The 26,919-nt window shown below is 39.2% G+C and overlaps 1 protein-coding gene across 1 annotated transcript; it reads left to right on the forward strand.

Moving 5' to 3' along the window:
• Positions 1–283: 283 nt before the first annotated feature.
• Positions 284–26,612, forward strand: TEDC1 (tubulin epsilon and delta complex 1). The gene is made up of 8 exons (XM_063298566.1): positions 284–430; positions 2,722–2,800; positions 6,671–6,873; positions 11,004–11,171; positions 14,556–14,654; positions 16,852–16,938; positions 18,966–19,169; positions 25,792–26,612. The coding sequence occupies exons 1-8, from the start codon at positions 305–307 to the stop codon at positions 26,215–26,217; spliced, it is 1,392 nt and encodes a 463-aa protein (XP_063154636.1). The 5' UTR covers positions 284–304; the 3' UTR covers positions 26,218–26,612.
• The last annotated feature ends 307 nt before the right edge of the window (positions 26,613–26,919 follow it).

The raw sequence follows: 26,919 nt of genomic DNA on the forward strand, positions 1-26,919 counted from the left end.
TGAATGTTGAAAAGCTAAACAACAAAATACTCGAAATAAAACTTCTGGTAGAACAAATGTTTCTCTTGTTTCGTGGTTTCGCGTACCAGTCTTCAAAAATGGAACCTCAGGACGTAGGAGGAAGTATCCTGACAGGCTCCGCCCAATCTTTTTACTCCATGGTGAAGTGGGAGTGAGTGAGGGCACCAGGAAGCGACAGAGCTTCAGATTCATCGGTGCGCATGCGTACTTGACGCTCACTTCCTGCCAAGCCCCGTATCTGCGCTGTGTTTGAGAGGGCGCGGGAATAAGCGCCATAAAGATAATGAATCGCCAACGACAGCCATCCACTTGCCTCGCGGCAGCTATTGCAGCACTGAACCTGAGCCTCCCTGGCTCCCACGTTTCTCCAGAGACTTTCCGGCAAGCCAAGTTCGACCAACCCCAGGTGGTGGGTAGGGGAAGGGATTCTGTACATGTCCCTGGGCGGTCTCATCGTAATTAGGTGGTACGTCCAGGCACTGAGCACGAATCTGTGTTTACCGGAACTGTTTGTGCTACATATACTAGGCTGCTTAAAAAACGAGACTAGATTTCACAATGTTGTAGGGCATTGCTTCTCAGCTACTTTAAGATGTGTGGACGGCAAGTCCCAGAATTCCCCAGCCAAGTAAGCTGAGTTGGCTTGCTAGGGAATTCTGGGAGTTGCAGTCCACACATCTTAAAGTGACCGAGGCGGAGAAACACCGTTGTAGGTTAACAGCTGCCTTTGACTGGAAGCCTTCCCGTGGGAATGGGGGATTGGTTGGACGTTTTGGCAATAAAAGGCGTCTGTTTGGCGCAACGCAGCCTTTCCGACGAAAGTGGCAGAGGTGATGGTGCTTTTCTCTGAAGATGGCTTTTCTAGGAATGTGTCCTAGGAAACCCTCCCGCTTGCTTCATCTGAGTCTCCGACCGCACAGAGCTGCTTTCCTGTGTTTGACAGAAATATTGTAACCATGCTTATTGATAGGCTCGAGTTTTTAAAATGAGGTGCTGCGGCTCCAATCTGCTAATTTGTTTTGTCAGCTGCTGTTACTCTTGAAAGGAACATCGTTATCAAATAGGTGAATAGAAAGTGCCAAGTAACAAGGAAAAATGATAAAACAAATGCAAAATCGTGATAAAATGCAGAATACAATTCCATCACTATAAAGAGCTAATTAAGTTTAAAAATCATATTCATTTGTGGACATATCCTAAAATCTGTGGGTCCCCATTATATAGATATCAGATGTACATTTGTTGATACATTGAAACATGGAAATTATCTCTCTGAATTAATTCAGTTAATATTCTTCAAAATCATAATTACTTGCTTTGAATAGTTCTGCAGTTGAAATACCCCTATTCTATTTATTTTTCTCTTTGCAATTAAATAATCTGCAGTTTCAATGACAAGCAATCCTGGCAGCCATAAAAGGACCCTTAATGTTAAATACCATATCTTAAGAAAAACAACAGTATCTGGTGGTATTTTACAAATTAAACAATTTACTATTTATCTTTTGTAGACAGTGACCCTTAGAATTGGACTAGGATCTACAAAAGCTTATGCAATCATATTGCTTAGATTCTTAGGTTTTTTACAACAACAATAACTACACCTCTGGATAAAAAGTTTCAGGAAAGAAATCCATATGAAAGATTAACAACAAAGTAAATGGGTTTTTAGGAAATGATGGATGTAGATCCAAATATTTTGGATATTTCACTAAAAATCTTCAAACCAATTTGAATATGGAAAAAAGGATTGCTGGAATCAAAATGTAACTTTAGCATTACATCTCAAAAATTTTGGTGACAGATTTGGTGCTGCTATTAATTGATTTGGTGCTGCTATAAACTGATGGGCGCAGCCTCATGTGGTGCAGAGTGGCAGGCAGCAGTATTGCAACCGAAACTCTCCCCACGACCCAAGTTTGATCCCAGCGGAAGCTGGATTTTCAGGTAGCCAGCTCAGGTCGACTCAGCCTTCCATCCTTCTGAGGTCAGTAAAATGAGTACCCAGCTTGCTGGGGAAGGCAATGGCAAACTACCCCACTATAGTCTGCCAAGAAAATGTTGCAAAAGCGGCATCCCCCCAAAGGGTCAGACATGACTTTGTGCTTGCACAGGGGACCTTTCACGCTTTCACACATTAATTGATGGGCATTTCGTTCCACTAGTCCTCTATTTTTATGACTACTGTAGTTGATCTCTATCTTCTTTCCCCATAGTTTCTTTGCAATATTAGAGATACGGTAGGTAGATAAACAGAAGATGCTTTTGTTTCATCTTTAATCTCTAAATAGTCATTTCTATTTCAAACTTCAAGTCAAGCTCAACTTCTAGTGATTACATATATGTATATGCCATGTAGTTTTCTTGACCTATCAATTGGAAATGATTTGCCATTATCTTTTTCTGAGTTTTTTTTTCAACTTTCCAGTCTAACCTGCAGCTCTATATTCCCTGATGATCTCCCATTTAAGTACTAGTCAGAACTGACCCTACTTGGCTTCTGAGTCTAGACATATTGTGCCAAGTTCAACAAATGTTTTGTTGTTATTGTTATTGGTTTAAAAAGGATTTCTTTTAAAGGAAAACCATCTAGAATTTGTATACTTGACAAGAGTGTTTATAGGATGGGATGAAGGTTGGTGGACTCAAGCAAAGTCATATAAACTACAGAAAACATTTTCAGTGTTGTCTATTTTACAGAGTATAACGTTGTGGAAGCTACTATACCGTCTGCTGAAGCAGATCCATGGTGGAGGACAGATAGAGTCTGCTGACACAGGTAGCAAATTACTATGAATGTGAGAACATGTGTAGTTTGGGGTGCAGAATGAAAATAGCAAAACTATGTTATTTATTTATAAAATTTACTGACAGCCTCAATTTGAAGGGTGGAACTTAAGTATAAAACATGATAACAGAGTTGGGCAGCTATAACAAATTTGAATGAATAACAAAAAACAGTAAAAGTATAAAATCAGATATTAAGAAGCCTTTGAAATCTTTGCTTGGCATTGAAATCACAGTGGTGTCAGATGAGCCTCTCAGAATTTTGGAGGGGCAGCACTTGCCACTTGCTTCAATACATATGCGAATTCAGTGACTATTTGATAATGCAGCAGGCTCAGGAAGGTAAATGTTTGCAGCTCTCACTGCCAAACAGTAGCGTGTGTTCAGTCATCCTCATAGTAAGTCTTACACCTAGCAAGCCTTACATGTGCTTCATCTGTTATCCAGCGTGCTTCAGAAAATCATAGGTCTTCAACTTCCACAGCATTGGAGCGGGCGCTCAGGTGCAACCATATTGATACCCCCCTTTGCCTTACTATTTGATGAGGATCATTAATCTAACAGCCAGAAATAGTTCCTTTACTCACTGCTGGGGAGCACTGGTGCTTTCAGAAATGCTTCACCAAGAAATAGTCTGACCATGACCATTATTATTTCAACTGCTTCACCATACAGTTGTGATCGAAATTATTCAACCCCCATTGCAAATCAGCTGATTGTCAAAATGTACAGACTTTCAGCTGTTTGCACTGAACAAAACAAACAAAAGCAATTGAAATAGCTCAACACAACGAATGCTTCAAGTGGTGTCCCCAAATTCAACTGAAAATGCAACTTATAATGACTTCTCCAGTCTCAAAATTATTCAACCCCTTCATGGCAAGCATCTTCAGTACTTAGTAGAGCACCCTTTTGCTGTTATGATCTGCTGCAAATGAGATGCATAGCCAGACACCAGCTTCTGGCAGAGTTCCTGAGGAATCTTAGCCCATTCCTCATGAGCAATGGCCTCCAGTTCAATAATATCTTAGGTTTGCATGCTGCAACCACCTTCTTCAAGTCCCACCAGAGATTTTCTAGGGGGTTCAAGTCAGGTGACTATGATGGCCACTGTAGAATCTTCCAGGACTTCTTCTGCATCCAAGCCTTAGTGGAATTTGAGGTATGCTTGGGATCATTATCCTGTTGGAAGGTCCAATGACGCCCAAGCTTCAGCTTCCTTACAGATGGCATGATATTTCCTCCTAGGATTTCCTGGTACTTCAATGAATCCATCTTGCCATCCACACACTGCAGGTTTCCAGTGCCAGAGGATGCAAAGCAGCCCCAGAGCATCACCGAGCCACCACCATGCTTAACTGTAGGCAGAGTGTTCTTTTCAGAGTATGCTTCATTCTTCTTCCTCCAGACGTACCGCTGATCCATCGGGCCCAAAAGTTCCAGTTTCATTTCATTACTCCGCAGAACAGAATCCCAAAACTTCTGTGGCTTATTTATATGATTTTGAGCATATTGGAGCTGACTTTTCTTGTGCTTTTGGGTCAGTAGTGGTGTACGTCTTGGAGTTCTAGCATGGAAAACTTCTGTGTTTAGTACGAGCCTTACTGTGCTCACTGAAACCTCAGTGCCTGTTGCCCCCAAGTCTTGCTGCAGGTCTTTTGCAGTCACTCGAGGGTTTCTCTCAACCTGCCTTCTCAGAAATCTGGTTGCAGCCATTGACAGCTTCATTTTTCTGCCCCATCCAGGTAGTGTAACCACTGTTCCTTTAACTTTGAACTTGCGAACTATGCTTCCAGCGGTGTCTCTAGGAACATTCAGTGCCTTCGCTATCTTTTTGTATCCTGTTCCTTGTTTGTGAAGGGCGGTAATCTCTTCTCTTACCTTTTTGGACCATTGTTTTGACTTAGCCATATTGTATTTCTAACATGCAGTCAAATGTGACACTCAACAAACCCCTAGCCAGTTCAGGTATTTCATGTGTTCCAGCTCAAGCACACCTGGTGCAACTAATGAAGCCCTTGCTTAGTTGCATCAGGTGTGCTTGAAACAACACCTGTTTTGCATACTGTATGTGTGCTGTTGTGACGGATCCTATTCAGGGGGTTGAATAATTTTGAGACTGGAGAAGTCATTATAAGTTACATTTTCAGTTGACTTTGGGGACACCACTTGAAACATTCGTTGTGTTGAGCTGTTTCAATTGCTTTTGTTTGATTTGTTCATTGCAAACAGCTGAAAGTCTGTACATTTTGACAATCAACCTGATTTGCAGTGGGGGTTGCATAATTTTGATTACAACTGTAACACTACCTCTCTCACACACAGAGGTAAGATCATATCAAGGGTATGTCCTACCCTAAACATGTGTTGAGAACTCAGTGATTTCAACTAAGACCATGAAATCCTGATTGGATTGTTCCAGGTGGCTTCCTCCTAAAGTCCCACAAAGCATCTAATAATTGTTTTATTACTTTATTAAGTATACATACTGTCAGAATATTAAATTTATTTTATTTTATTTTATATTTCAAGTTTTGTCACTGCCCATCTCCCTCAAAAGAGGGAGGGACTCTGGGCAGTTTACAATAAAACTAAAACTAAATAGAGATTAAAATACAATAAAAACAGTACCTCTTAAATAAAAATATAGAATATAAAATCCAGGATGGCAATATTAAAAGTTCTTAATTTAAATTCATAAATACACAGGGGCCTCTTTAGGGCACTAACCACTCTCAGGATTGATTAACTGCCCCCCCCCCCCGTCCCAAGTGAGATGGCAGATTACTGGTTTTTCAGCTTTATTAGCCAATGTACACTACTTTGATTTCCAATATTGCTGTAGTTTTTATATAATGAAATCTACATGACATATTAATAAAAATACATTTGTTTGCTTGCTTATGGTGCTTTCAAGTCAAGTTTTGACTTCTGGCGACTGCCTGGACAAGTCCATGCAGTATTTTTGGCAATATTTTCAGAAGTAGTTTGCCATTGCCTTCTTAGGGTTGAGGGAGAGTGACTGCCCCAAGGTCACCCAACTGGCTTTAGCAACCAATACAGGATAAAAACTCAACTAGATAATTTCTTTGTTTCTTTGTTCTAGAAAAGCGCAAAGCTTTGGGCAGAAAGCCCTGCTGGTAGTGCGATATGCCTCTCTCTGCATGAATTAGCTGTATGCTACTACCTCATTCAAGGAATGATGCTGTCCAAATCAGAAGACATGTGTGATACTCTCTAGCCTTCCCTCAAGAAATAATAATTACTGTAAAATTTATGATAGCAATCTTTAAGTACATGAAAGGATTTCCTATACAATAATAAGTTAAAGTTATAGAAAGTCAGGTTCCAGCTGAATATTAAGAGAAGAATCAAAGGTAACAATAATTTGACAATTGAACCAATTATCCAGAAAGATGGTGGACTTCAATTTACTGGAGATGTTTGAATAGAGTTGGACAGTTATCTCATGTGAATACATTAATTTTGATTTTTGCACAGAGCAGAGTATTGGATTCAATGGTCCCTTCTAATTTTATAATTCTACAAAGGCTTCATTTAATAATTCAGTGAATTCAGGGATAATGGGAGATCACTGTTTTCATTCTGAGCACTAGTTTAGTCTTGGGCGTGGAGATGGTACTGACAGACTAGTATATAATTTTTACTGTCAGAGCAAAAGGGGGAATATGAACATGTCCTCCTACATTGCTATGGAATGAATTAACTCCTGAACTGATGGATTTGATCCCCTTGCCTCCCAGACTTTGGTTCTACTTGCTTTAACATTTGGCACTCTTTTTTCTCTAATTTATGATTCTTTGGATTGTAATAAATAACATTTTCCTTATCTCCTCTTTAGGCACCCAAGTCAGATTTGTCAAATATGCAGCCTTGAGTTATGGCTATAGAAGACTAAAATTTTATCAGCTTCCTGCTGATGGTTCAGAAGGGAGCAGAGAACTGCTATTGGCATTTTCCTGGTTCCTTTGCAGAACTGCTCTAATGGAAAAGTTATTGATGCTAAGCAGACTGAAACTTTGGGATGAAGCAACAGTATGCATGGTGAGCTCAAGTAGTTCAAGAATAATTTTCATCAGCATCCAAATAACAAGATAGAGAATGGGTCAGTTGATGTTGCTTGATGGGAGTGACAATAGAGGCAGGTTTTTATAATTTACTCCAAACAGATAAATATGTTCCCAGCATGTTTCAAATAAACTGTTTAAGAGACAGATGGCTGAAAACAACTGAATGCATGCCATTCAGTAGAAAAATTGTTCTAGGCAGATTAGAAGGTAGCTAATTTGAAATATTTTAGCTTCCTTACTGAAAGACATCTGAAGTGCAGTCATCCTTTTGGGGGGGGGGTTCTCTAAGGCAACAGGCTAGAAACCAGGAGACTGTGAGTTCTAGTACCACCTTAGGCATGAAAGCCGGCTAGGTGACCTTGGGCCAGTCATTCTCTCTCAGCCCAACTCACCTCACAGGGTTGTTGTGGGGAAAAGAGGAGAGGAAGGAGTATTAGGCATGTTCACCACCTTGAGTTATTTATAAAAATAATAAAGGCAGGATAGAAAATAAATAAAATAAAATAAAAAAATAAATCTCTGTAGAATATTTCAAGTAGTTTGAGAATATATTTTGGATGTTTTTGTTGTTATTTTTCAGTACTTCTTATACTGTGGTGAAATGTGGTAAAATTTTAATAGTTTGTAGGAATGCACTGTTATATATCTTGCTTTCAGCAAATCATTTGACAAAATATCCCATGACATTCTGATTAATGTTAGTTGACAATTTTTGTCATTGTGTATTGACTTAATTCATTGTCATACCATCCGTTTAGGCGGACATGTTTGACATGTTTCAAAAATTGTACTCAAAAGAGTGATAATCAGTGGTTCCTCATCACATGGGAGGGAGGCTTTGAGTGGATTGCCACAAGATACTGTTTTTTGCTCTCTGCACAGATTTATTTATTAAAGATTTTGAAGGGAATTTTTATGAATTTCCAGAAGTTACAAAGTTGGGTGGCTAACTCTGCAAGACAGAAATGAAATTCAAACCAATCTAGATATAGTAGAGAAATGTGCTGAAAATAGCAAAATAAAATTTAGTGGGGACAAATATAATGTTTATGTAGGAAACAAAAAACAAATCCCCTATATAGAATGGGGGATACATGACTTGGTAACAGTACCTGTGGGAATACATGTAGGAATAATAGTTGACTGCAAACTGAATATAAGTCCACAGTATAAACATTGCTGCGAAAATGAATCCTTGTATCACCATTAAGACAGGAGTTTCCCTGGGATCCCTACAGAAGTTTGCCTGATTTATTGCAGAGTTGATAGTTAATCAACATTAACTATCCTTTTCAGCATTACTTTTTTGCCTTCCTGCTTCCCCTAAACAGGAAAAATGAATGGATATTATATTCCTGATAATCTTAAAATAAGTCCAATCAATGAATATATAATTATGGTTTCAATAGCCAAACATACTTTTATTTTTAACAAAATTATGCATGCTACATTTAAGACAATAATGAAGTGATTTTCTATCTATAAAATTTTAAAATTTCCCTCATTGTTCTCTTCTCTCTGCCCCCTGCCCCTGAAAAGAAGCTTTAAATGTTATATCTCAGCTGGTGATACCAAGTACATAACTGTTCTTTCATCTGTTTCTGCATAATTAATTGAGTAGAAATACCTCTTTTGTCCTTTTGCATGCTTTTCATTTTGTGATCTGGCTAAGCAACAAGGCTTCATCTTGGGATTTAACAGCTACAAAGTATGCATAAAATGTTGACTGAGATCAAGAACAGACACATTTGTAGCATAGGACTACTCAGACTGAGGTCAAAAACTGGACTTCTGAGTTGAGATATAGTATAGTAATGTATCTACTGTGATTTGATACCCAGGATTTGTGACCACTTACAGATCATTACTTATAGACTAGTACTGGTTTATCCATGCAAACTTATCATTTCTGACAAGACTAATATATACCTTAGTTGAGTCTGCAAAATGATGTCATCCTTTTGAAATTCACATCTTGTCCCATTAGCCAATCATGCAAGTGTGCTACTTAATAATTCACCAATAGGTGGCAGTTCACAACAGAAAGTTTTTGTAAAGGTATTTCTTCCATTGCATGTTGGTTTTATATTAAAAGCATTGTAAAGAGAATTATTTTTTTCCCAATGTTGAGAATCTAGAAACAGACATTTACCCAAGATGATAGCTCTTTTCAACCCAAAAGAAAAATGAATGTTTGTTACTTCTATATACTTCAAAAGTGTGATGATGCCATATTCTAACAGAACCTGCTTCCTCAGTTTTACTTGTTTAAATATCTCCAATATATTTATTTATTTATTTATTTAAATTTTAAATAAATAAATAAACTCAGACTTATTTATGAGTTGTTAACTTCTATGCTAGCCTTTTACGCATTTACTATATGTACATTCCTATCCCCGAGCACCACACCTCTAACGTCACCACGAGCATTCCATATATACATACATACACACACACACACACATACATACACATACATACATACATATACATACATACACACATACATTAGCCACACATATATTAAACATCCAATGAGCCATCTTGCATCCTTCTCTTACTCCTGCTAATGCTGAAACATTTGCTAACCATTCAGTTTATTCTCACGTATGCTTTAGTTCTATCATACACTGCTGTTACTGTATTCAGCAACCAACTATGGACTCCATATTCACCCTAAACATTCCATGATTCAAGACTGTCCACTTTAACATATACTTTCTTTGAATCAAAAAGTATACAGTAAACTTACTTTCTCACATTCGTGCATTTCTCACTGACCTGTTTAAGAGCAAAATCTGGTCTGCATAGTGCCTATGTAAGCCAACCCTAACACTGCCAGACATAAAGCTTGGAGGGAGAAGTGGGGGCCTTAGACTGGAGCATCAGCAACATTTCGACCCACTGCCCAACTGCCTCTTCCACAGGGATGAATTCGGGGATTTTTTTTTCTGCAATCCCAAACTGGATCCAATCCATTTTCAAATTCAATCTTTCTTTTGCTGGCTTCTCCCACCATACAACATCTGGTTCTGTTCAGTGTTCAGAGGCTTTATCCTGCTGATAATCCTGCTGATATCCTGCTGAGTCCCAAACCACTTTACTTAATTTCTTTCCAACATTCCATTGCTTGGAGAGAATAAAAGGTAGGCATTGTTGATAAGGGGGTAGCAGATGGTGATCAGATTGGCACATTTTCAAAGACTAGAACACTTGATACTTTATATCAGGAGCAGTTAAGCCTGGTGTTCTTCAGGTGTTTTAGACAATGAATCTCAGTTTTTCAGCTCCTAATGGCATCCCCTATATCACTCTTTTTTGTATGTATCTTTCATAAAATAATTCAGGAGATTTAGTCAGTCTGAAGTCAGTTGGTTTTCACTTCTGGGAAGCTTCATTTATTTTGATATTCTATTTATTTATTTATTTATTTTCTATCCTGCCTTTATTATTTTTATAAATAATTCAAGGCAGTGAACATACCTAATACTCCTTCCTCCTCCTATTTTCCCCAGAACAGCAACCCTGTGAGGTGAGTTGGGCTGAGAGAGAGTGACCGGCCCACAGTCACCCAGCTGGCTTTCAAGCCTAAGGTGGGACTAGAACTCTCAGTCTCCTGGTTTCTAGCCTGGAGCCTTAACCACTAGACCAGACTGGCTCTATTTGACATCTTGAACATACACTTTTTGGAGAAACTTTGAAATCTTTTTATGAAAACATACATCTGTACATTGATGCTTGAATTTGATAACAGAGCAGAAATCAAGTAAAAAAGATTGCATTTCTGTTTATGAATTTCCTTCCAAGTTATAACATAGAGACATAATACAGTCAAGAAAGAATGTCAGTCTTCTAAAGAGAACTCTACATATATTACTGTTACTGGACGTATACATTTCCTCAGTCTCTTGGGTAATGAGACATTTCTGTGTCAATAAAGCTCTTTAGAAATTCTGCTAAAATTTCTAGGCAATGGCAAAAACTAAACATCACCAGAAACACTCTATAGGCTCATGTAATAAGCCTTAGAGACCATGAAAAACTGGGTTGGTACAGAGCAAAAAGCATTTTCAGGGACTTTATTATTATCTTGCTTCTTAGTGTAATCCTCCTCTAAAAGGCCTGCAAGATGGGAAAAGCCTTGATTCAAACCTTCCCATTAAAGACCAAACAGATGTCCAATACCTTCAATGGTTGAATGGCCGCCTGAAACTCCAGTGGCGGAGTTACCACGCTGAGCAACAAGAGCAATGCAAGCTCCTGCATCAGGTAATTAGGACTTGAGTTGCAATAGTATATATTTTGTGACATTATCCTTCTCTGGTTTTGATTCTATAATTTTCAAAAGAGATTTTAAAATAAAACGGATTTTAAGATTGTGTCTTACCTAAATATTTTTTCAGCCAACATCTGTAGCAAGAAGAATGGATATATTTTCTTTTAGATAGTTTTTTTTATTTTTTAGTTCTAATGTTTATGAGGTACTAAAACTGAACTGAAAGTTCATAAGCCTAAAGCCACTGTAGATTAATATTCAGCTTATTCTGATATAACAGTAAACCATGGTTTGGCATGATGAGTCCTGAGGAGCCTCCAGCTTAAGCATTACCTCCTGCACATGCCATAGTTCCAGATTTTAATTCATAGTTTAGCAATTTTTAATTTAGCTGAACTGGGAATTGGTTTATAGCCAAGCCACAACTGAAATTTGGAGTCCTGCTACAAAAGGCCATAGTATTTCTTAGGCTTATTTATATATTTTTAACATAATACGAATTACAGCTAGTCCTCACTTAATGACCATTCATTTAGTGATGGTTCAGACTAACAATGGTGCTGGAAAAAACTACTTACAGCCGGTGCTCACACTTAAGACCATTGCAGTGTCCCTGCAGTCACATGATCATGATTTGAGCACTTGGCAACCATTTGGCATTTGTGGCTGTTGCAGCATCCCGTGGTCACGTGATCACCATTTTTTACCTTCCCGGCTGGCTTCTGGCAAGCAAAACCAATGGGGAACCATGTGATTCACTTAACGACCACATGGTTCACTTAACAGCTGCCACAAAAAAGGTAAAATTGGGTCGGATTCACTTAATGACCACTTCGCTTAGCAACCAAAATTCTGGTCTGTTGTGGTCATTAAGCAAGGACTACCTCTATGTGTGTGTTTGTGTAGGATAGAGCTCCAAATTAATGTTTTGCAATCGATTTTCAATGAAAAATACATGAGCAAAATGGTGAGCAAAAGGCCTATTAGCATCACCTCACCTTCTGAGACAGAAAATTTTTATCTTTGTGAGCAGTTAAACCTTCTGAGCAAAGATATGTGGACAAAACCTGCAAAACCACTTTTTGGTTTGCATGGTAAACTTTTTCCCACTGATGACCTTTTCGTGAAAACTTTACTCAGAATTAGAAAACATTGTTTTGAGATTTTATCTACAAGGCAGCATGTGATCTGGCTGGCCCACTAAAATATACTAGTTTTATTTCATGTACTATAGCTCTATGTCTATGTGTTCAAGGCCTTCATTTCTCTTTAGAAACTACCATACTTGGTTTGTATCTGAAATGGCTAATGCAACATTCTGGGTCTAATTTAATCAGTGACTAGTGGAATTATGATTGTTTATAAATTCCCCTTAATTATATATTTGCACTGGCAATCCTCTATGATTGTGAATTGTTTTGAGATAAATGATATTTCTAACACTGTGCCCAAAAATCTGCTTCACTATTCCTTTTTGTTTTCAGTCACTTGCAAATTTATACTACCAGGCAGAGAGGGGTAATGTAATAATTGTTGTTGCTAATCTAAAATATTTTTATAGGCATATATTAGGGATGTGCTGTACTTCAGATCCAAAGCTGAATAGGTGCTTCAGAGTGGGCATGGTCACACACACCACACCTGTCAGTGTTTCCTTTCAGAAACAGCATCTTTTTCTAGGCTTACACAGTAATACCATGATCCCAGCAAGATACATGTTTGAGTTAAGGCCATATGAACAAGCTTTTTATAGCAGATGTTGGCAGCTCTTAGTGGCTCAGTTGCTTTTTAACTCAAAGGCATATTTTTGGGGGATTGAATAGCTACTGTGCAAGCCCAAGTAAAGATGCAGCTGCTTTAAAGAGACTCTGAAAATATATAGTATATGGTCTTATATCTGTATGGTGCAAAATTACATGTAACCTTTGACTTGCCCATTTTTCATTTGCCACTGTTGTTATTTCTGCACCCCCAATCTCTAGCTCAGTAATTTCATTGTTTCTCTTGTCTTTTTTATTATCAGTGTCAGCAACAGTACAGACAAATCTTATATATTGTAATTATTGGGTTATTATATATATTATTCCACTAACAATTTTACAGTTGTAAAACTGTTTTGCCTTGTAATTTGTAATTAATTTTTTCACTCCCGTTTTTGTTGTCTGCATCTAGTACTGACTACAGGTAGTTCTCGACTTATGACCATTCATTCAGTGACTGTTCAAAGTTAGGGCACTGAATGAATGGTGGTTATGATAGGTCCTCAGAGTTCAGGCCATCCCAGCACCCTCGTGGCCACGATTGCGATCTGGGCACTTGGCAACCAGCTTGCACTTACAAGCAGTTGCAGCACCCTGCAATCGCATGATTGCCATTTGCAACTATCCCTGTTGGCCTCCCCGGAAAATCATTGGGGAAGCCGGCAGGGAAGGTTGCAAGTCACTGGGGTAAGTTTCCCCGCCCCTCCCCCGCGCGTCCTCCCTCAGCCCCTCTGTGCTCATGCTGTGCTGGCTACATACATCCCCCCGCACACCCTCCTGAGCCTCACTGCATCTCCCTTGCACCCCCTCACACCCTCCCCCACCTGGCAGCAACCACTTACCTGCCTGCTGGCTTGCTTGCGAGCCGCCTTGGACTTGCAACTTCCTGCCAGCTTCCCCACCGACCTGGTTGTGGGAAACTGGCAGGAGGTTGCCTTGCCTAACAACCGTGGGATTCAGTTAACAATGGCAACTGGGACTGCAGGGATTGCCATTGCTAAGTGATGCAGTCACACTTTACAACCACATCACTTACCGATGGAAATTCTGGCCCAGTTGCCATCGTGAGTCAAGGACTACCTGTAGTATCAGTTTAGATGGGCGCTCTTTACTTTCATCTTGTGCTAATGTCAATTCTTCAAGAGAGCAGATGCTCAGCAAAATAGAAGTAATACAAGTTATTTGTTGTTGTTTTTTTGTGTCACATAAAATTGTTCCTCTTTGTGTTCTGAACCATTCCTAGGTTAAGCAGCTTCATTTTTATTTTTAGTTATTATTTTTTTCAAGGTGATCAAATAACACAAACCGAATATTTAGGTAATAACTTCAGAAATTCTCATTTCACTAAAGAGAAACAAATATTCTGACTCTAAAACTCTAATCAGCTGAATTCATATATTTTCTTTCTATCCAGAAGTGAGGCTGAAAACATGCTTTATTTATTACCCTTTTTCATGTTTAGTTTTTGCTTAGAAATTGACAAACTTGCCAGAAAGTTATTTGTCCCAGGTATCTATTAATCATAACATATTGTTGTCTTTATGGACCATACACTTACATGTGTATTTTTAGGTATATTCCTATACCCTTGTCTCTAACTGCATGTCTCTCTTCCAGGTACATTCCTACACAATAGGTTCTCATACTGACCCTGTCATTGGCCATTTCTCAGTCATAGAAGTTGATATTGGAAGACAGCCAGACAGATACAAGCAGGTAATCCTCATTCTATAGCATGATGGCATGTTAGTAATTCAGAGAACACTTGCTTTCTGCAGAATTTCCAAGCCTCAACTTTATCCTACCTGAAATGACTAACTTTAGAGTATGGCTCCAAAGGATCTTGGTTAGTCTTTTGTAGTGCTTGTTATTAAAGAGATGCCTACATAAACAGGTTGAGCTGAGCATCTTGAGGTTTTTACTAGTTTGCAAAGTGGAACCTCTTCCCCTCCCTCAAGGGGAAGGGCCTGAGGGCTTCCTCATTGTTCAGCCAATGACAAGAAGGGTCTTTTGGGATGTATGGTTTGAATGATTGAATGAATGTGACATGCTTACATTGCTAAAATAAAGCTTTGAAAAACTACCAGTAATCTTCTGGCATTGTCGGATAGTGTTCACTTTCTTTGCTCTGGTGTTACATAAAAGATTTTTAATTCTATAGCAGAGGGCAGGCCTCTTAAAACAAAAGCAGCTCTCAAGTACACATCAAGTCAGGTTGATGCAAAGGGTTAAAAAGGGTAAACTGATGAAAACAAAACAAAACCAGAAGTCTCCAAAGAGAAATCAGCATTAGAATAAAAATACAGGTAGTCCTGGAGCGGAAACATCACTTTACTGCACTGTTTAACGATGGCAGTTTCGGTAGTCCCGGTTGTGGTCATTAGGCCAGGACCACACGCTTCTCCTGCCCTGCTGCGTTCACCTCCGCTTCGACTCCCCCGCCCATCTCCCCCGCCCATCTTTAACCTTTTGGCCACCCTGCAGTCTGCCACCCCTGCCACCCTGGATTCCACCCCTGCTGCCCCTGGCTGACCTTTGCTGTCTTCTTCCTCCTACTGCTGATGAGGCATGCCTGGCCTGGCCCTGCTGGCAGCTGCCTCACAAAGGCCAGGCTGGGCGCTCCTAGTAAGCAGCGGGAGGAAGAAGACAGCAAAAGTCAGCTGGGAGGGTGACAGGGGCGGTGGAGTTCAGAGTGGCTAAAAGGGCAGAAACAGGGGGAGATAGGCAGGTGGGGATAGCTGAAGTGGAGGCAAACGGGGCAGGGCAGGAGAAGCATGAGGTCCTGGCCTAATGACCGCAACCAGAACTACCGAAACTGCTGTTGCTAAGTGGTACGGTCACATGATGTTTCACCAATAATGACCACATCGCTTAGTAACAAAAATTCTGGTCCCAATTAGGGTAATTGAGCAAGGACTACCCATATAGCTGTGAATCACAGGTCCTTAGTTCAGATCTACCCTTGTTCCCACCAGGGCCGCAACTGGGGGGCGGGGGGCAACCAGGGCATGTGCCCCAGGCGCTGCGCTGGGGGGGCACCAAAATGAGTGCTGGGGGGGTGCCAAAATGGGCGCGGAATCCATGTTTGCCCCGGGTGACACAGACCCTAGTTGCGGCCCTGGTTCCCACATACATTACCTATCCTTAGATGTGCAACTGTTTCCCAGCCTCATCTCTCTTTCTATAAAAGATGGGTCTGTGACCTTTCCTAAAGTTCTAAAAGAAAACAGCTTTTGCCTTTCTGCTAATTGAGAAACACAATCTTAAGCAAGGCTCTAGTAGTGCATCTGGAGAGGTCTACACATTCTGAGGTGTGTTACCATGTTACAAGCCCCACCACCACAGAGACAAATTGACACCACAAATATCTGCTTAAAATACGATTTAGAGTTTATTAAGACACACGGATGAGTGTTAGGCATTAAAAAAAGATGGTGCTTAGTCCGCAAGGAAAAGCTAGCTTAAAGAAGACTGAGGTTTGAGTACATACTAAATAAAATCAATCCCTAGATACCACTTTGTATCTAGTCACTCATTGCATTTAAAAGCCTGTATGGCTCATATCTCTTTCTGAATCCTGGACTATTTTACCCCACAACATAGTAGGAGAGCAGAGGTAGGGTGAGGAGCTGATTCCCTTTTTAATTTTGCCACAGCCAGGGCAATTCAGAAGAACAAAAGCCTCCTGCAAATCTTCTGTGGCTATTTAACCCCAGGCTATTCTTGCTCAGGGGTTAGGCTATACTCTTACTATTGTACACTCAGAAGACCTCGGTCTACAGATCAGTTGTGGGTGTACTGCTGATCTAACAGGGATCTCTAAAGCTTGCCCCGCTAGACATGCCTATTAGTTTACAGATGTCGTATTTTCTGTTATATTGCAATCATTAGACTTTGTTCTTCATTTCTTCAGTTGCTGCATTTTGTAGAATCTGATTGCTCCCGTCTAGAAGCATTTCTGAAGTGGAAGCCTATGGAACCCCTTTATTGGCATTGGATGGTATGACTCAATAATGCAGTTTACAAAAAGTTACACAATTTTTTAAATTTCCCTTTTCAGCCAAGGATAATTTGTAAAAATTCCCCTTACAAAATTGGACAAAATTATCAGTATAGATATCAATTAGGTGCTTGTCAAGTGCCTAATTAAAACTGGGTGATATACTATGGGTTTTAGAACTGTATTTGGTACACCAAATAGAGGCAATAGAGCTCCTGTTGAGGTTAAAGCAATGGACAATTTCCTATCTATACAGTGTATAGTTGAGCTGTGCCTTTGAGTTTTGATTTAGGTGTGTGCTATACCCTAAGTCATATCCTGGTAGAACCATGAAGTTCTGCTTGCTTGGATGGTACAACAGTTTTCAATACTCCTTCAGTTGTTATAGTGTATACTTTATCTGTTCGTTATATCCTATTTTTCAGAATACAAATCCTACCATGGTAACTTGTATGCATGATACCAACAATCAATGATAAATATATAATCATGTGTTTTTAAATTATAATTGGACACCCTTCTCTTCAGGAATCGTTTCCATAGAACATAGATTATAATGGCCAGGGGAATGGTAATCCAGCTATAGCAGAGTCTGAGATGCAAAATATCTGTTTCACAGAGGAATTTTAAATAAGGGTAAATTTGGACAAGAGGTGTGGTAAGATTTGCTCTTGACAAATCCATGCTGTTTCTGGTAATCACAACGTAGTTTTCAAAATACTTACAGTTCAAAGTCATCTTAATCTGTTTTGGAATCAACTCAGATTTCAGTTCTAGGTTTTTCCATGTGCACTCTCCCATTTTTATCTCTAATAAATAATTCAGGAAGAAGTATATTTGATTCTGCTTAATGTGAACTTTTTCAGCTGCAGAATACGTTTCTTTAAAATCTATTATCCCAGAGTAATATAGAGGTAAACAGCAAATAGATCAGAATGTATTGCTAGATCATCAAGAGTTTCCATTTCCCAATGGTTTACAATAGCAGTCAGAAATTCTTTTTTTGTGTGTGTGTCTTAAATTTGGTTGCTGAAGTGAAGAAAATTTCCTGGGTAATTAGTATTCGATTTGTGTATGAATGGATGGACCGTTAGGAGCTCCAGCTGGAATACTGAAAACAGATTTCTAGGTGTTTGCAAATGCTCCAAGGGATGGTTCTTGTTTGCCTTGTTCTGATCTGCTTCCTGTTCTTTACCTGGCTGCAGTTGGTGGGTCTTGTAGAAAATGGTCAAATCAATCAAATATTTGGCCTAATGAGTAAGCTAGTCCTATGACACTGGGACAGAGATGTATGTCAAGTATTTCCCATATTATAATTAGCATATATTAGATAGTTTAGGTTTGGATTAATTGCTGTTAATTAGTATCAACTGTGTGATACATACATTTGTGTGTCTGCATGTATACCCACACACATACACAATTGTGTGATATAGACTTTTCAAAGAATATATAAGCAGGCAAAAAAAAAAGAACAAAAAAGGAATGAATAAAATACAAAAGAATAACCAAGGGACTTACAAATGTCATAGAGGTTAACATGTTCCAGTATATCATTAGTTGACTGTAAATAACTGAATATATTATATTGTTTTAAAAGCCTGAAAATCATGGTTAAGCTCTAAACAAATCATAAATCACAGAATGAAATTATGAACTACAATAAATTCTATCCTTATGGATAAAACTTTAAATCCTATAAAACTACAACAAAGACTTTTTGCAGAGAGAAACCCAGATTCTGGATGTGGTACACATCCATGTATTATACTGTAGTCTAATAATATTAAATGTAGTATTAATTGGTGGTGACATCTTTTTGCTAGTAATGCACATTTTCCCAGTATTTTCTAGTTGAATCTGCTCCTCCCAAGAACTGGATATAATTTACATATATAGGTTGGATATAATCTTCAGATAGGACAAAGTGTATTTTACATTTTGTAGGATAAATGAGGCACTGAGTTCCTCTAATAAATTATGGTTATGCAAAAATAATAAAGCTTTGGAATTTCCCTACCTCGCAGGAGACTGTTTTAGATATGGTAACAGAAGATACCCAGAACCAGAATATATGTTACAAGGACTGTCTTTTGCCAGGTACTGACCTGGGTTGCCATAGTGTCAGCAGAATTATTGAAGAACTTGACAAATGTAAGAAAGATCTACTGACTCTGTGCCAGAAGATACATGAGCATAGAACCGCCATGAAACTGGCTTGCTATGTAAAGGTAAGGCGTATTAGAAATCCAGTAGGAATTAAGACTTCCTCTTTTTAGTCATCTAATGCTTTTCTTCATTAATCTGTTCTCAACCTCCTTCTGGGTGGGAGTTTAAGCCATGGTTCACATAAAATTTTGCTAATGCAGGAATACATTTGCACACATTTAAAGTTGTGATTTACTAGTGTTATCAAAAGTATAAATATATATCAATTTTTTTAAAAATATAAATCAACATGGAGTGTTGAAAATGAGCTTACTTACAAAACTGTCCATATTTTAATAGGTTTTATTTTTGAGACGCTTTAGCAAAGAAATCAGTACCATGTATAAAAATAAAGATATGCAAAAATAGAAAATGTGTTTTGTTTCAAGCTTGGAACAAAGCCCCACTCAAAACATTCTCATTATATATTTATATTTATATTTATATTTATGTATGGTGTGTTCCTGCATAACAAAACACAAATCACATGAAAATGTTCCATTGGAACTAAAACATTTTGAGTATTCTAGCAATGACAACTCCAAACAAGTCCCTTGCTCCCTTGTGTTTCACCACAGCACTACAGAGCTGGTAGAGTGACGATTGCTGGTGAACACCCAACATGCAGATTGTCAATAGGTAAATCCCCCATTGGATAGAAATTACTCTGTTCTCAGAAAAGTTCCACCATCTTGCATTCTCAACAGAGAGTCTCTTTCAGTACATTAAATAAATGCCCCAAGGCCCTAGCAAAAATGTTAACATAGAACGAAGTGAACTTATCTCTTCTCTCAAATATCAAGTGCAACACATCCCTCCCTAGAAAGAACAAGCAGAAGAAACAGCCCAGTCAGTCAAATTAAAATCTTTGCCTTTTTTTTACTGTTTTTTAAAATATTAAAAGTCAGCTTGCAGTGCAGCTATGATACTCATACCTCCTGCATAATAAAAGCCAGGTGTGAACAAAGCACTGCTACGTCTTGATCTAGCCATATTGGACAACTTCCTTTTGCGGGGAAAGATTAGTGAGACAGCGATGAATAACCAGTTACAGAGGATCCTAGACGGAATGCAGTATCAGGATCTCTTCAGTAGAGGTTCAGGCCTGATCTGTGGAAACAGCATGGTATAGTGTGTAGTAATAGTAGTAATATAACTTTATTGATTAGTCAATTGACCATATCAAAAAACTGGGCATCAGCCACAATAAAATATAGTAACATAAGACAGATAAATGCTCCACAAACACATATCCTCTCAAGGTAAGGCACTTGGTGGAATCGTCCGTATTTGACCATAGAATCTAGCTGCTCAAATCTTGCTCTAGTAAAAGCTATCTTATGGTATTGAGTCAGACCCATTGTCAGATATTTTTCTAATTGAAAGGGCAGTTTATTCTTGGCCATCCATTTTGTTGACCTATTGTGTGCAAGTGACTCAATGTCTGTTTGGGCGTTAACATCCAAAACTCTTTGTTTAAATATTGGCTTGGCCTGATGTCTGGCTGAGAGTAAATATTGTGTTGAAAAGCCGAGGTGTGCAATAGTTTGGAGAAGTTGATTGATCCATGTGATGGGTTGAAGTGTGCCCATCTGTTCTTCAAGGCACATTTTTGCTAGTCTGTCAGGTTCCACTGGGAAAATCCTCTACCTGTGAGGTTTGAGTCTGACCTTGACTCTGAAAATGAAACTTATCTTGAGCCAGAGGGGGAAAACAAAACGTATCAGGGAAGATCTGGGGAAATAGAAACTAGTAGTGACTCAGCAGAGCGGGAGAATTCAGAGACGTTGATTGGGCAGAATCCGGAGGGAGGTTTGAATCCTCCAATTAGTGCATGAGAGAGGAGAAGCGTGCAAAGCAAAAGGCAGCCCGATTGGCTACAGAGGAGAAACAGCGCAAAAAGGATTGCATAAAAAGGCACCAGCGCCAGGAGCAAACTGCTGGAGACAACCATTCTACTGCGTAACAGCTTTGACAGGAGAATCCTTGCCAGGAAACAGAGCCTTGCCTGTAGCCGATACGGAATCAGTGCCAGCTCCCTCTACCGACACGGACCTACCTCCTTTGCACCCTGATCCAGCCGAGTCCAGCCTTGCATCCAGTTCCAAGTCTTGTCTTGCCGTTCCAGCCGAGTACAGGCTTATATCCAGTTCCAAGCCTCATCTGTCGTTCCAGCCAAGCCCAGTCTTGCCTCCAGTTCCAAGCCTCGTCTTGCCGATCCAGCCAAGTCCAGCCTTGCCTCCAGTTCCAAGCCTCGTCTTGCCGTTCCAGCCATGTCTAGTCTTGTCTCTAGTTCCAAGCCTTGTCTTGCTGATCCAGCCGAGTTCAGTCTTGTCTCCAGACCCAAGCCTGGTCTTGTTGCTCCAGCAGAGTCTTGCCTAGCCTCCATCACCAAGCCTACCCTCGCCTCCGTGCTGAGTCCTGCAATCAACCCTCAAGCTACCACCTTGCCATGCGCCCTAGCCACACCCGGTCTTGCTGCTTCACTGAGTTAGCTCTGTCTTGCTGTGTTGCCACAACCTCCTTCTACTCTTGACCTGGCAGCCCTGCCCTGTGTTCCTCCGCTGCCTGGGTGGACTTGATCGAATTATATTGCCTATTAATAAGGACTCTTTTCTGTTGAAAATAGTTGGTTGTTAATAAAGAACTTCCTTTTGTAATTCTGCCTCGCCGTCTCAGTCTGAACAGGACACCAGCAGTAGTTGAAGACTTTGATTACTGCTAGACTATGAATGGAATAGGTGCCTGTTTCAGCTCGTACTGCTGCTGCAGGTGTATTCCTGTCAGTCCCCAGAATGGTTCTTAAAAAGCTTGCTTGATTTTGCTCAAGTAAGGAGGCCTTTGATAGGCCCCACAGTTCAGCACCATATGTTAATACTGGTACAATTTTTGCCTTGTGGACCTTTAAGATGGAGAGCAGAGAACTGAGGTGGTTGTAACTAAGTAGTTTTAGAACTTGCTGCGGCCTTTGAGGAACTTTGTTTGAAGTGATTGATCCAAGACCCTGTGTCTGTAAAAACCACCCCTAAATACAAGAAAAAATCTATTTGTTTTATAGGCTCCCCATCCCAGTTGTATTTGGCCCGTCTTTTGCATTGTATGGTGCATGACCTTTGCTGGGACCTCGAAATGTGGGGGAGTGAAGGCAGAGGCTGTGGCTAGAGGACATTTTTCCAACTTTGGCTCGTGTGGCAGTTACAGTCTTTTCTGGATCATGAGGCATTGGCAACAGCAACTTATGCCTCTGTTGTCAGGTGATGAAATGCTTCTCTGCAGGAGGCTATCTTTGAAAATGGCCCAGAAAATAAAGTTCATATAGAATGCAGTGGCCAGGCAGGAGGAGGTTCTACCCTGCAGAATAATTCCTATTCCACATTGACAGATGGTGACATGTTGCAGATGCCAGCCATGATTGCTCTGTACCAAGGGCGGATGTTACTTTATAAATATTTCAGGCAAACATGTTAGTTGGAGAGGAGCTTGGAAGATAAACGATTATGCTGAGAGAAAGAAAAAACAAATTTAAAAACTGGCTTGTTTCCAAAGACATCTAAGTATAGGTACTACCAGTGTGTTCTCAGAGTTTGACTGTGGTATGTGGAATAGTTAGACTGAGCTTTTGGCAAATATCTGTTAATTTGTAATCTGGAGAGAATCAAATCAGACAGTGGTAAGCTGAAAAGAAAGTAGAGCAGATGGACTGTTCACTCTAGAATGTGAAAGCAACCTGCTAGCTGTTGAAGAGGAACCAATAGTCACTGAAAACAGATTTGAAATACATACCAGTGGCTCTTTGTCAAAGACACTAGGAAATTACAGAGAGGTGGATAACACATGGCAGAATAAAAAGGATAAAGTGGAGAAGGAACATTGAAAGGAAAAGAGGTAATTCTCTAATCTTTTTGCTCTAAAGAGAAAAAGAAATTCAGTACTGTGTCAATGTGAACCATTGCAGTGCAGTAGAAAGCATACTTTCTACTGCAAGGGTGACTGGAAGATCTTAGTTCAGGTTGGAGCTGCTTTCAGAAATAGTCACTGAAAATAAGCAGGTGGAACAGTTTAAAGGGAGGGTAGAAAAACTGGCTCCTAAATAAATTGAAAGGTTATCTCACAGAGGAAAAGATTGTGTTATTTTGGATGAGAAACAGAGGCTGGTACTGCAGTCAACATAAATTGAGCTGACAATTAAGTGCATCAAAGTTGAAGTGTTGGAGTGAGTATGCTGTAGTCAGGAAGCAGCTAAGTAATATAGCGTCCTGTTCCAGGCCAATCATGCACACACATAGAGAGAAGCTAGATTACTCTGCATTTCCATAAATAAGACAAGGTCTAAGCATAAGAATTTCTGGTCAAAGATTTGACTGATTTTGAGAGAAGAATATCATCAGCACTGAGTAAAAAACATACTTTCCAAGAATCTACAGATAAAGGGAAAAATTGAATTTAATGAATTTTAATTGAATTTTAAAATTTGAATTCAAATTAAAATTGAACTTATATGATTACTTGCATTGATCTTTGGAATAATGATAGTGATATTAACATCTTATTCAGAGTTTTATAGAGATTTCTAGTTTTTTTAAATGACATAGTGTACTCAATTCTATACAATCAATCAATTAATGAAATACACTATAAACTTTATGAGAAATGTAAACTCCATGTTTATTTACTGATATTTTATCCTTTTATCCACTATTTATCTTTTTTCTCTTCTTTTTGTAGTTATTTATTCTATTTTTCCCCCAAAATGTTTTAATAATATTTTTTTTAAAAAGTTGAATTAAGGTCTCCTGTTTTAATTGTATTTTAAATTTTAATGGGTGACATGACCTATAGTTATACATAATAACTGCACTGTAGGATTCAGGGCCCAATTCAAAGTGCAGGTTATCTCCTATAAAGCCCTCTATTGCATAGTGCCAGATTACCCTAGGGACCACCATGTTTATAAGGATTCTGTCCATCCTGTCATATCATCTGGGAAGGCCTGCTTCAGATCTTTCCATCTTGTGAAGTGCTACCCTGGTTAGAGGATGGATATTCTCCAAGTCCACGAGCCAAGGAGCCGAAAATCCAAAGCCACTCACTTCTGGCAGGGTTGAGCCAAAGCCTGTTCTTGCCCACTGAAGCATCCACAACCTCCAGGCACTGGGCCACAACCTTGACAGCTTCACCAGGATGGCTAGGGGCAGAGATGTACAACTATCATCATCCTACTGATGATACTGCACTCTATGGTGACAGATGGCCTCTCCCAGTGGTTTCATGTAGATGTTAAAGAGGAGTGGAGACAGGGTAGAGCCTTGAAGCACCCTGCAACTGGGGCTAAACTGATCCCCCAACAAACATCAACTGGTATCTGCCATGGTGAAAGGAAGAGAACCACTGCAAAAAAGTGCCCCATTCCCAACCTCCTAAGCTGGTCCAGAAGGATACCAGAGTCAGTGGGATCAAAGGCAGCTGAGAGGTCAAAGAGGGCTAGGGTGGATGCATTACACCCATCCTAAGCCAACCAAAGGTCATCCACCAGTGTGTCCAAAGCCATCTCAGTGCTATGAAAAATGGGTGTAGATTGTCTGCTTCTTCCAGGATTCCCTTAAGCATTACTGCATTTGGGAGACTGCTTTTTGGGATTCTTCTGTCTACCACCCAGAGTTGTATGATTTGGGGTATAGAAATATTTTTAATAAATAATGTGAATAACTTTTCAATCTTTAAGTTTAAAAATGCACTCTGGAAGTTCAACAGGACACGAGAGATTCAGAGTGCATGCACAGAGACCAAATCTTAGTAATCAAGTAAATAAGCATTGCATTTTCATTTACACAACCTCAACAGCTATAGCAACATTTGTGTGTTAAATACTATTGTACACATAAACATACCTCCACTGTTTTTTTGCATCCTTTGCGTCCAAAATAAAGAACACCACAACATATACTGTATCTTAGCATCAACTCTTTCCCATAGCAATGAATTTTAAAACAGTAGTAACTAACCAGGAAAAGCAGCAATGTTTCAACTGTGTGCTTTTTTCACCCTTAACCATGTTGGCCTCTCTGCAAGGCACTAACACATCCCCCATTCAATTTAACCCAATAACAGCAGAGACATGACTAACCTGGTTAAGCCAGAAAAAAAATGAAAAAAGGAACAAGAATCCAATTGCAGTCCCAACATAATGTTTGAATATGGCTTAAAGCTGCCAGCTAATCAGAACAAAAAAGCATTTTATTCTGGCCTCAAAACATTCAACTGTGCATTTTTTAATTTATTTTTTTCGCTTTAAACCCAGAATATCCAAACTGGCAATTTTAAGGTTAAAATGCTTTCAATATCACTAATGAAAACACGTTACCTTTGCTATAATATAATAATAGGAATATATTATACATTATATATATATTGTTCCTGAACTCCAGATGGGACAGCCCCCCAAATTGTGCGTATCTAAAAATTTCAGGTAGCAAGTAGTATGATTCTGAGTATAAACAGAATCATAGAACAGAAAAGGAAATGTGGCACCATTTATCCATTAATCAGAATTTGCAGGGATGGGGGGATGGTCATGGTGGTGTCCATGCCATACTTGCAATTGTACAGTCTACATTTACCAACCTAATTATAATTTCCTTTTTGCAGGTCAGAACAAGGCAAGAAAAACAAGGAGAGGAGGATTTCTGCACAGCTGTAAGAAAAGTACAAGAAATTGTGGAGCTGAAACTGTCTGACCTTAACTGTAATAACAGTACCTGTAAAATCAATAAATTGCATGGCCCATATAGACTAGTTTTTAGAAAAAGGTGTTTAAAGGACAGTAAAATGGGTACTAGCAGAACAGCAGCACCTACCAAAGCCATTACAGAAGGAATCACTGCCACAGATGTGATCAGTGATCTAAGAAAGAAAGAAGCAAGACTGAAGGCAGAGCTGAAGCAGCAACAAGAGGAAGCTAGACAGAAGATTCACAAAGCGGCAAAGGGACTTGATCAAGTGCTTTTCATCCCACCAATGAAAAGACAAAAAGCCAGAGTAAGTGCAGAATTTGGCAAAGTTCACCACATTTGAAAGAACACTTTGGGATGGCTTGAAACTGCCACACCCCATTGTTGGTATTTGTTCCTATCTTCTGAGTGCAACTGTTACTCCTTTAGGTTTACTATGCATCCTCTCATTTTGAAAGGAAGAATATATTTTAAGTATTCTACACATTACCTCAAGATGGTTAATGAGCAGGAGACTAATATACATGTCTTTTGAAATTATTTTATCTTCTCAAATGGTAGGTTTTGGTGCCCAGTTTCACTTTAGCTACAACAGATTTCAACATGAAAATACACTAAACTCTCATATGGAGTATCTGGAGAAGAGATGTGTGTAAAAATCCAGGTAATGCAGTCCTATGTAAACATTGCTGAAACAGGTAGAAAGAATCTTGAATTAAAGTTGATTAAAACTTGGTACCAGTGTTGCTATCTTTGAGTTTCTGCCATAGACAAAAGTTGTGACATTGATACTGAATGGCTAGTAATAAATAAAATCCTAGGATACTGAAAATCCTAGGGTAGTGAAGGATTTAGCTAATAGTCTGGCTGAACCCGTATTATGCTTTTTTCTCTCCTCCCTTTGTTTTGGACTTTTTTCAGAGGTTCCTTGGAATTTTTTTACAATGTTCCAGAATTGTTTATAATTTTTATACACTTCTGTTAGATTCTGGAAGTTTCAGAGAACTTTTCATGAAACCCACCTTGCCTCCTAGATCTTAGTTTT

Source organism: Candoia aspera, chromosome 3, assembly GCF_035149785.1.
Source record: "Candoia aspera isolate rCanAsp1 chromosome 3, rCanAsp1.hap2, whole genome shotgun sequence".
NCBI lineage: Eukaryota > Metazoa > Chordata > Lepidosauria > Squamata > Boidae > Candoia > Candoia aspera.